At 44.1% G+C, this 12195-nt stretch overlaps 1 protein-coding gene across 1 annotated transcript in view; it reads right to left on the reverse strand.

Annotated features, from left to right (window-relative positions):
* The window catches only part of dclk2a (doublecortin-like kinase 2a), a 640305-nt gene that overhangs the window by 29700 nt on the left and 598410 nt on the right, over positions 1-12195 (reverse strand). Inside the window, exon 15 of the mRNA XM_070871479.1 lies at positions 5859-5972. Within this exon, the coding sequence (XP_070727580.1) occupies positions 5859-5972 (114 nt within the window). The remainder of the gene's footprint in view (positions 1-5858; positions 5973-12195) is intronic.

The raw sequence follows: 12195 nt of genomic DNA on the forward strand, positions 1-12195 counted from the left end.
GCGCTGAGCACCTCGAGTCTCGTCGCCGAGAGCATGCAGAAAACAAGCGCAGGCAGCGGAAGGAGCGTGCGGCAAACCAGACTCCCCATCCACTCTTTCCTCCAACCACTGTCTGTTCCACCTGTGACAGAGACTGTAATTCTCGTATTAGATGGTTCAGTCACCTGAGAACTCACTTTTAGTGTGGAAGCAAGTCTTCCTCGATTTCGAGGGACTGTCTATGATGGATGATGGATAAGTACCTGAAAGAAAAAAAATGGCAGGGCTACGGGAAAAGGGCGGGGGATTGGGACTGGCTGAGAGACGGCATGGGCTCGACGGGCCGAATGGCCTTCTTCCATGTTGTAAGCATTCTCTGATTCCAGGACTCACATTCACTAGTTACTCCGCTGTTCAAACTCATTTCACTGAGAACTTTTACAACCGGTAGAGAGATAAGACCTTCATCCCATCAGGGTGGACGTGATTTAAACCTAGGACCCATATATAACTGACCTAACCTAACCCACAGCACCCAATCCTCTGAGACACACCATTTTCAGCAGCAGGGAGAAGCAGGTGCCATTTATATTGCAATTGTATTTTTGTAATATAGGAGCAGATTTTCACCGCCTCTGCGAGACAGAAATGGGCGAGTAGCGCCTGGAAAATCGCTGGTAAAATTGTAAAAGGTTTCTACCACTATGTGGCTATGTGTCCACCTGTTTCAGGTGGTAGGTACTTTAAATATGCAAATTGGGGTCCTATGGCATATATAAGAAGCTGATTGCCATTTTGTGATACAACTACACATGGAGAGGACCAAATACAGCAAGTTTAAGATTCATTTTGTGGGGCTGGGAGGAGCAGGCGTGCTCTTCTGGGCTCCACAAGAATAATGTGGGCCACGGCCACTCCCCCCACTCTGTGTCTGACCGCCTGCCCCGCCCCAGACTTACCTTGCTGCCAGTTGGCCCTGCCTTCAGGCCAGATGATTTTGCAATGGTCCCTGCAAACTGTTGGCGGCCTGGTGAGGAGGCCCTGTCTGAAAATCAGACCGCGTCTCACACCAGCAGCCAGTCGAAGAAATACTTTGGGAACCATTTTCAACTTCACTGCTTGAGCAGTAAACTGGAGAAATGGATTGTCCACCCATTAGAGAAACTGCCGATTTTCAGTTCCTTAAATGGAAGGTGATCTGCTCTGCCTGTTTACCAGCCAATCAGTGAAGGTGAATATTGCCCCCTTTTTGTTCAAAGCAGCGCATTTTTAAGATTGTCACCCAATTCATATACGATGAACTGTACTTTCTACGGTTCCAAGGTCATGAATATTAACAACCACTGGCAAAAATGCGTAACTTTTTGCCACATTGAGTTGCGATTATTATTTCTGTCTCTATACCAGCAGCGTTGAGGTATGTCACTCTTATGCAGGGAGGGTATGTGCCATCAATTGTAAGGAAAACAAAACACCTAAAAGCTAGAGTGTGCCCAGGATGATTCTTGCTTGATTTACTCTCCATCTTAATGGAGGAGAAACTAAGTTCCAAACACACCTCTGAAATGGCACGGCTGAGTACCCTGTGTAGGGGGAATCACAACAAGAACCTGCATTTAACAACTCTACAGGGTGTTTGGGCATTAGCGTATGGTGTGTCGAAGATGTAAACAGCATACACAGCCCAGATAAGCAGTGGCTGATTGTGTGGCTGTGAGCAGGAAGGGGAAAATGATACCGAATGTTATAGAAATGAGTGGGGATGGTTTCCTCTAGCCATTATTGGTAGTGACATCATAAGCAAATTTGAGATTTCCTTTGGCCGGTATTTATTGTACTTTATCAATGTGCCTACAATTTCACTCAAAATATTGACCGGTGAAACATTCTTGAATTTGCTTATGACATTGCTACATAAAGTGGCAAGAAAAAAATTGGGGCCTAAATTTGTAGCAAGCGATAATGGGTGTAAAATGATTTGAAGGATGGACTTGTGTGCCAGAAGTGAGAGGCCCGAGGACTGACCTAAATTCGTCCAAGGCTTCAACAGAATAAATCTGGTGAGATGCGGGCACCTTGAGGCAGTTCGCAGTCTGAACTCTTCAAGTTTTTCCGCCTTGAGCGCACAAACTGGCCTGCAGTTAAGTCTAGGGAGGGGGAGCCAAACGGGAGGGGCGAGTGCAGGCCAGTGGTCTGCAGTGTTAATGTGGAGGCAGAAAATGCACTCCTGCTCCTCCTGGCTCCACATTAAGATAAGCTGTCCCTTTAAGAACCACTGGTGAGGCCGCCTTAGAGCATGAAAATTAGTCAAGCGCTTCCATAGTGCAAGCTCTAACTAGTCTAATTGAATTTCTCAAATATGGGCGCAGGACCCTCATTTCAATATTGAACTGATGCCTACGCTCATTTCAAGCAGGTGCCAGCCAGGGCCACCTAAAAACAATAAGCCCTGAGGAATTTGGCGGTGGCTCGACCCCACGTGCGAGTGGGGCGTGGGCCATCACTCTGCTAAATTCAGCACTGTTTCCGCCCATTTTACAGGCATCGTCTCCACAGGGAAAAATGGGGCGGCAAGATCTACTGCCATCATCCCCGCCCTGACCAAATTTCCTCACCCACCATCCCAGGCGGGAAAGCTTCCAACTGCTCCTTCACTGTCTGCCATGTGGAAATGCAGGCTAGGAGGGGGGCCTTAGCAAGCACTTCAATTTCCCAACTTACTGCTGCCATGTCTGCCGACTCCAGGGATAAGCAGGAGGGTGGTGGGAGTCCCTGCAGAAACAGCAGTGGAAAGTTTTGTGCGCCCAAGATGGAAAAACTTAAAGAGTTCAGACCGCTCGGTCCAGTCCAAGGTCTATGGTCAAATTGGTACAACAGTCTTTGGGGGTCCTCTGGTCCCTTTAAGGCTGTCCCTCTTCTCTTTTGGTGCTGCAGCGGCTGTCTCGCTGCAACCTCACTGCATTCCACTCCTCCGCAGTGCTGAGTGCCAGACATCCCACCTTGTATCTTAAAAAAACCTTGGAAAGGAAACTGGGCTGGGGTAGGGGTAGCAGGCTACAGCTCCTACAGAGGTGATGCAGTCAACTGCAGAATGCTTGATGCTGCCCAAAGCATCCCATTCCCTACTGCTAATATTCTTCATCTTCATTCATTGGCAAAAATAGCTTTAAAAAAAGGATATTTGAAAATCTGAAATATCAACACAAAATATTGGAGAACTACAGTTTATGTTGATTGCCAGCTGAAAAGAGGGAAGTGGGGTTAATGTTTTGGGCGCTAATCCTGTTTCCAGGACGGGTCTACACCTGAAACGTTAATCTTTTTCTCTTTTCAGATGATGATCAATCTCCAGATTTCCAGCATTTTTGGTTTTAATTATAATTTAACAATAAAACAGCTATGTGTGTGAAGTCTCCAAGTTAAGGCAGCATTTTCTGCACCTGGCCCTGGCAGAGATTTGTAGACTGTCTAACCACTTGAGGGGTTTTTGTTTTTTTGTCTCTTCTACACTGTACGGCATTGGAATCCTGTCCCACTGAAGACAGGACCTAATGTACATAAATCTGTCTCAGTATGGATGAGACTGACTGCCACATTAGCACTTCCCAGCAGGAGGTCATGGATCGCATCAGGAGCAGGAATTCTGGCGGATTTGTTTTCTTCCCTAGTTCATGGGTGTGAGACCCATTGCCGTTCTCCTCTTATCCCCAGCTGAGATCAGATAACTCGGCACGGACCAGCAATTGAACCTGGGGCTTTCCGTTCAGTTTAGCAGTGGTTCTCAAACTTTTTTGGTTGAAAGACTCCTTTTCAAATCGATTACTAATCACAGATTCCCCATCAAAATGATAATACTATATGATACTCATGATATGTAAATGCTGCATGTAAAGAAGGTTTTAATAATGCTTTTAAGTAAACAGGTATTTACTTATAGATATCAGTGAGATGGGTGTCCCTGCTTCTCACGCCAATTCTGGGTACTCTGCAGCAACAGACGGCCACTATTAGCCACTTAGTGCTGGACAATTTTCTAAGCTGTCAGCAGGCTGACCAAGGTGAGGGCTCGTGCACCCATGCACATGCTGAGTGCTGCTGGGCGCATGATTCACCGCCATATTGTTCCACTGGCATGCTCTGTTATAGCTACACTGTGGGCTTGTAGATGAAGGGCCCCGCAGGCGGTCTGATCATGTGTCGGGAGGGAGAGGAATCGGTTCCACCAGAGGGATCGTTCATTGCAAAGTGAGTGAGAGCTGTGGGCCTCTGTGAGGAGATGGGCCCAGCCATTGAGAATAATTCGCAAGAACTGAATCAGTGTCGGTTTTATAAAGAGGAGCAGGACTGAAATGACCTCTGGTCGCGGACCCCCTGGAAAGTTTCTATGGACCCAGGAGTCTGTGGACCCCAGTTTGAGAAACATTGCTCTACAGTACCAAACGGTGCATTGTACTAACCGGGCAATTTCCAGCTTTGCACTGCCAGCGGGGAACCTTGCCTGTCCGAAAGTGCCGCACAGTGTAGGCCCCAATTTCAGATATGCACTACCAGTGGGTGAAGCTCACTACCGGCAGAACAAAGCCAGAAAGTTACCCCGTCATTTTTTGTGTGCTTTTTCGTACAGGTTTTAAAACCATTTACAAATAGCACTAGCAGGATAATAAGCCACGTTTCCATCCCTGAGGTAAAATATCATTCTATAGTGAGGTGTAGCCCAGAATCAAAGCAGATTAATATATAATTTATATTTAAAATGCAGCTGCTTCTTACACTGCCAGTAATATAAAACAAATGGACACGGACATATCTAAACATTAGCCTTCCTATAACTCTAGTGGGATACATTAAAATAAGTGTATTTGGAATATGACCTATGACCACTTGTCGCCCATCTCCCACTCATCTGTGGCTTTTGCTGCTGCGTGCATCTGCCTGTTTCTGTTGCTGAAGTATGGGGGGTAATTTTAACCTAAACCGACCAGCGGGAAACTGACGGGATCAGATTGCCCCCCCCCCCACTTGTTTTACACCCTGACCCCACCCAATTTTATTTTCCACATACTTCAAAGGAGGGAACGGTTGGGGGAGAAAGAGAGGGAGAGGTAGGAGGGAGAAGGAGGAAAGGGCAGGTAGGAGGAGGGAAGAGAAAAAGTGGGGGAGGGAGAAGAGGAAGAAGGAGGAGGAAGAGAAAGAGGAAGATCTAGAATAAAGTGATTACATCGAATTCACAGCACAGAAACAGGCCATCCGGCCAAACTAATCTGTGCTGGTGTTTATGCTCCACATGAGTCTCCTCTACCCTACTTCATCTAAAGCTATCTGCATATCAAGTAGACAGCGTACGGAATGAGAAAGAGAGAGAGAATCAAGGAGGGAGAGGAAATGGGGAGAAAGATTAAAAAAAAGATAGAAACAAAGAAAGAAAAAGAGAGAAAACCAATAGAGAAGGGAAGTAAAGACAAAAAAAAAAGAGATATATACGGACAGAATTTTCATCCTCCCCAAAGTGTAATCTACTTTTCTTTTTCCTGCTGGACATCTTCTCCATCTGAGAATGGATTGTAGACATGATGCTTGATCTGAAGTCTCTACTAATGCCACTCTAGAGGCAGTTATTGCACTCAGGACACATGCCCATATAATTAGTCCCCATCCACCCCCCCCCCCACCTCAAAGGACTCAGTGTGGGAAATCACAGGCATGGACCTGCAACTCAACACTCTGAGGTGCAGCATGATGATGGCCTCTGATCAAAACACTGCTTGGGAGGATGGCCATGGACAAAAAGTTAGTGAGTAACATTGTAGAAACATGTTGAATGTTTAGTTGGAGGTTTTCCTTAATTGACGTGAGATTTATTTGTACATAGTCCGACTCACCATAATAACACTGACGCCCGCAGTAGTGTTGCTCTGCTTTGCCACTGGATTAAAGTGCTTTTTCAATTTGCCAGTTACTGCTACCTGCATGTCACGCTCTTGTGCCATATCATCCTGCAGGAAGGAAGCATTAAACAGGTAAAATCTCCCAGCAGCTTCTGCTGATACAGCTGCAGCAGTATTCTACACCCAGAATATGAAACAGCACGTTTTGGGCTTAACTTTACTCTCGGTGTGGTGCCACTAAGCAACAACATTGTCATGGTCAGTGCAGCTAATTGTATTTAGTGCCAGACATGCTAAACAAGCACTGTACTTCAACTCTGCACTATTCTAACATCTTTATTGTTGTGATCTTAACCCCACACTATGAAAATAAACATTGGAAAGTAATTATAATGAAAGCAAAGGGAATCATTTTGACTATGGACGAATGTACAAAACGGAAAATATCAGAGCAGCCGGTTAAACATCTCCTCAACTTTCATTTCCATTGAAGTTAATAAAGAAGAATTTTTCAATATTCGTCCTAAAATCATCTTTTACTAGTTTGAACCCATGTTCCCTAGTTCTACTTCCGTAGTTTAATTTAAAGTCATATTTCAGGCTAACTTTATCAATAGCCTTGACCATCTTGCATAACTCTACAAGATCATCTCTCAGATGTCTGCTGAAAAGCCCATGTTTACTTTGAGTCTATTAAGACTCCTAGATTTCTTTCAGCTTCATCTGTAGTATTTCAACGCCATCTATGAAGTAAATAGGTCATCTATTTTTCTTTCCTATGTGTAGTGCTCTGACATTGTTCTGCCTACTTACGTATTTTATACAGCTCATTCTGTAATTTCAGAGCTGCCTCCTCTGATTCCACTGCCTCTCCCAGTTTGGTTTTATATTCAAATTTGACCACATTACATTGAGTTTCTGAATCCTATTCAAGAAAGGATGTAAGGACATCCCTAGTAACTACAGGCCAGTCAGTTTAACATCAGTGGTGGGTAAGGTTTTAGAAACAATAATCAGGGAAAAAATTAACAGGCATGGGAGCGGTTTAAGTTAATTAAGGTGAGCCAGCACGGATTTGTAAAAGGCAGATCGTGTTTGACGAATCTAATTGAATTTTTTTGATGAAATAACAGAGAGGGTTGATGATGGGAATGCAGTGGCTGTTGTCTACATGGATTTTAGTAAGGCGTTTGACAAAGTGCCACATAAAAGGCTGGTTAACAAAATTGAGGCTCATGGAATAGGAGGATCAATGTCAGTTTGGATAAGAAATTAGCTTAAGGTCAGAAAACAGTGAGTTGTGGTGAAAGGTTGTTTTTCAGACTGGAGGATGGTGGACCGTGGTGTTCCCCAGTGGTTAGTGCTAGGACCATTGCATTTTTTGATATATATATATGACTTGGATATTGGAATACAGAGTAAAATTTCAAAATTTGCTGATGATACCAAACTTGGAGGCGTGGCAACCAGTGAGGACGATACCAATCGACTACTACAGGACATAGATAGGCTGGCAGATTGGGCAGACAAGTGGCAGATGGAATTTAATACAGAGAAGTATAAGGTGATGGATTTTGGCAGAAGGGAGAGGCAATATAGACTTAATGGCACAGTTCTAAAGAGTGTGCAGGGACAGAGGGGTTCATGTGCATAGATCTTTGAAGGTGGCAGGACATATTGAGAGTGTAGTTAGCAAAGCATATGGGATCCTGGGCTTCATAAATAGAGGTATTGAGTACAAAAGCAGGGAAGTTGCGCTAAACCTTTATAAAGCTCTAGTTAGGCCACAACTGAAGTATTGCATCCAGTTCTGGTCACCACACTTTAGGAAGGATGTGAAGGTCCTTGAGAGGGTGCAGAGGAGAATTACCAGAATGGTTCCAGGGATGAGAGATTTTAGCTACAAGGTTAGGTTGGAGAAGCTGGGGTTATTCTCCTTAGAGTAAAGGAGGTTGAGGGGAGATTTGATAGGTGTATACAATTATGATAGGTTTAGATAAGGTGGACAAAGAAAAGCTGTTCTCATTAGCTGATGGTACAAGGACTCGGGGGACACAGATTTAAGGTTTTGAGCAAGAGATATAGGGGAGATGTGAGGAAGAACTTTTTTACGTAGCAAGTGATAATGGGTGGAACTCGCTGCCTACGAGGGTGGTGGAAGCAGAGACGATCAATGATTTCAAAAGGAAATTGGATAGGCACTTGAGGAAAATAAACTTGCAGGGTTACGGGGATAGAGTGGGGGACTGGGACTGACTGGATTGCTCCACAGAGAGCCGGCATGGACTCAATGGGCCAAATGGCCTCCTTCTATGCCGTAATGGCACTATGACTCTATGGGGAAGAAATTTAGTCATGCCTCTGTTGCGGTGTTGTCCCGGGCGGAGTGGTAAATTTTGCGGCAGCAAATGGATTGCGTCTGCCACCGCAAAATTCATCAGCTGGGCCCGGAGTTTGGAGCGGAGCGCTAAGGGAGGCGTTGCACACCTCTTTTAGGGCGCTAGGCCAGCTGAGAAAGCGGAAGTCCCGAGCTAAACAGCCGGCCTCGGAGCGCCATAAGAGAGGCCTCGGGGGGGGAAATCTTTTTTATAAAAACCCCACAAAAACATTCCCAATACATAACTCACCATCACAACATAAATTGCAAAAAAAAAACACACAAAAAACAATTACATTTATGTGAGGTCGACTATTATTAATAATAATAATAACTTTTATTTATATAACGCCTTTAAGGTAGTAAAACGTCCCAAGGCGCTTCACAACAATTTTACAACACATTAGATATTGACCATTGAGGAAAAGAGAGAAAAAGCATGAGCAGGAAGTGTAAAAAGAGGTTAAAGACTCAGGTCTGAAGCGGCAGCCAAAATGCGCACGCAGATAGACACAGGCAAAAAAACTAAAAAAAAAGAAATTCAAATTACATTGTAAGTAATAAAATAAAATAAGTAATAAAATAGTAAAATCAGTATAATAGAGATTAATTATAATTAAACAAAATTAAATAATATATATCATAAGTTAAAATTAGAAAATCAGCAATTGAATCAAATTGAATCAGTTATTAGCTTTTTTAAGATTCATTCCCTGTCCAGTGATTCAATTAATCTGGAAGAACCAATCATTGTCCTCCATCAATAATTTTGTTACTTTTTATTTCTCATTTTGTCCTCTTGATAGGACCTATAGCTCCAGACTCGCGCTGCCTCCGTTGTCAGGGAGACACTGATGTTTAAATCTCCCTCCAGCTGCTCCAGGCTCGAGCTGCCTCCGTTGTCAAGGAGATGCTTATGTTTAAATCCCCCTCCAGCTGCTCCAGGCTTGCGCTGCCTCCGTTGTCAGGGAGATGCTAATGTTTAAATCTCCCTCCACATTACTTACCTCACTGCAGCCACTACAGCTTAGAACGCCAGCTTCCACAGGCGTTCTCAGCAGGGCGCACTATAGGGTGCTATGGGTCAGGCGGCAGCCAATTATCGAGCCGGTGTTGCAACCAGAGACATTGCACACCGACTTGTCACTTCCAGGCGGTACTGCTTCGCGTCCCCTTGAAATCAGCACCGAATGTCCCAGTGGGGTGTTGGAAGCTGGCCGCCGGGGTGCTAACAGGGGCGGCAGAAGACTGAAAATCCAGTCTTATGACTGTATTTATGTAAATTAGACACAGTAGTAGTCGGAACGCCGTGAACCCCAGTCCGTACACTCCCGCCCAAACAATGGCATATCTCCTCCAACCAGTCCTTGCTGTTTCCCACCCTTTAGCCAGTTTCTTATCTATGCTCAGGGTTTACCTTGAATCCCCATAGCTTTGAACTTAATTAATAATCTTTCATGTGGAACTTTATCACAAGCCTTTTAGAAGTCAAAGCACACAACACCATAGAGCTTATCAAAGTCCAGTTGAGTTGTCACTTCCTTGAAGAAGTCGAGGAGGTTGGCCAGGCAGGATTTCTGAATCCATGCTGACTGCAGTTAACCAGGTTATTATTGTATAGATCATAACATAGGATCGACAGCACAGAAGGAGGCCGTTCAGCCCATTGTGCCTGTGCTGGCTCTTTGAAAGAGCTGGCTAATTTAGTCCCATACTTTAGCTTTCCCCCTTAATCATGCAAATTTGTCCTCCTCAAGTACTTTAACAATTGCCCATTGATGGTTTCTATTGAACCTGCTTCCACCACCCCATCAGGTAGTGCGTTCCAGGTCTTAACAAACCGTTGTGTGACAAAATGGTTTCTCATTTCCTATCTATTTCTTTTGCTAATTATTTTAAACCTTATGACTTCTGGTTACTGACTCACTTGCCAGAGGAAACAGTTTCTCCCTATTTGCTCTATCAAAATCCTTCATGATTTTGAACACCTTTATTAGGTCTCCCCATAACCTTGTCTGCTCTAAGGAGAACAATTTCAGCTTCTACAATCTCTCCACATAACTGAAGTCCCTCATTCCTGGTACCAGTCTATGAAACCTTCTGAGTACCCTCTCCAAGGCCTTGATAGGACACAAGGCATTCTTGGGGGCGGAGGGGGGGAAGGGTCCTGCTAGAGGGGACAGCTAGAGGTCTTGGTCCATATCAGGACTAACAACAGAGGTAAAATGAGGGATGAGATCCTACAGGAAGAATTCAGGGAGCAAGGAAAAAAATTAAAGGGTAGGACCTCAAAGGTAGTAATCGCCGGGTTACTACCGGTGCCACGTGCTAATGAATATAATAGGATAGAGAGGATGAACACATGGCTGGAAAGTTGGTGTAGGAGGGAGGGCTTTAAATTCTTGCGGCATTGGGACCACTTCTGGGGGAGATGGGATCTGTACAAACCGGATAGGTTGCACCTCAACAGCGCTGGGACCAATATCCTCGTGAGGAGTTTTGCTAGTGCTGTTGGGGAGAGTTTAAACTAGCTTGGCGGGGGGATGGGAACCTGAGAACAAATTCAAAAGAGAAGGAAGTATAGCAGAAATTGGATAGCAAGAATCTAGAAAGCAAATCTGTAAGACAGAGGAAACAAGGCTTAGTATGTAATAAGCAAGGAGATCTTCCTGTGCTGAATGGTATATACTTTAATGCAAGGAGTATAGCGAATAAGGCAGTTGAGCTAAGAGCACAGGTAGATACTTGGGAGTATGACATTATAGCCATTACAGAAACATGGCTGAAAGAGGGGCAGGTTTGGTAGATCAATATTCCTGGCTACAGGATTTTTAGACAAGATAGAGAGGGGGGAAAAAGGGTGTGTGTGTTGCGGTACTGATTAAAGAAACTATTTCAGCGGTGAGGAGGGATGATATGTTAGAGGGATCATCAAAGGAGGCCGTATGGGTCGAATTGAAAAATATAAAAGGGACGATCACACTGCTGGGCGTGTATTATAGATCCCATAACAGTGGGAGGGAGATAGAGCAGCAAATATGTAGGCAAATTGCTGTGAAGTCCAAAAATCATAGGGTAGTAAAAGTAGGGGATTTTAATTATCCAAAAATTAATTGGGACAAATTTAGTGTGAAGGGTATAGAGGGTGCGGAATTCTTGAAATGCATTCAAGAGAACTTTTTTTAGTCAGTATGTAGCAAGCCCAACATGAGAGGGGGGCGGTCTTGGATATAATTTTGGAGAATGAAGCTGGGCAGGTTGAAGGGGTATTAGTGGGGGAGCATTTGGGTGCCAGTGACCATAATTCAGTCAGATTCAAGTTGGTTATGGATAAGGACAAGGATAGGCCTGGAATAAAAGTTCTGAATTGGGGAAAAGCTAATTTTGCTAAGTTAAGGAGTAATTTGGCCATAGTGGACTGGAAACAGCTACTTGTGGGTAAATCAATGTTGAAATAGTGTGAGGCATTCAAGGAGGAGATCCGGAAGGCTCAGACCAAATATGTGCCCTGAAAGAAAAAGGCTGGGAAAAATAATTCTAGAGCCTCCTGGATGTCTAGGGACTTACAGAGGAGGATTAAGAAAAAAAGGGACGCTTATGTCATATACCAACGGCTAAATACTATAGAATCTTTAGAGGAATATAGAAAGTTAAGAGGAAAAATTAAAAAGGATATTAGGAATGCTAAGAGAGAGCACAAGAAATTCTTGGCCAGTATAATTAAGGAAAACCCTAAGATGTTCTATAAATATATTAAGAGTAAGAGGGTAACTAAAGAAAGGGTAGGGCCTATTAGAGACCATGAGGGTAAGCTTTGTGTGCAGACGGAAGATGTTGGTAAGGTTCTTAACGAATACTTTGCATCTGTTTTCACAAAGGAAAGGGGCAATGCAGATACTGCTATCGAGGAGGAGTGTGATATTCTGGATGAAATAAATATAGTGAGAGAGGAAG

The sequence above is a fragment of the Pristiophorus japonicus genome, chromosome 2, assembly GCF_044704955.1.
Source record: "Pristiophorus japonicus isolate sPriJap1 chromosome 2, sPriJap1.hap1, whole genome shotgun sequence".
NCBI classification, from domain to species: domain Eukaryota; kingdom Metazoa; phylum Chordata; class Chondrichthyes; family Pristiophoridae; genus Pristiophorus; species Pristiophorus japonicus.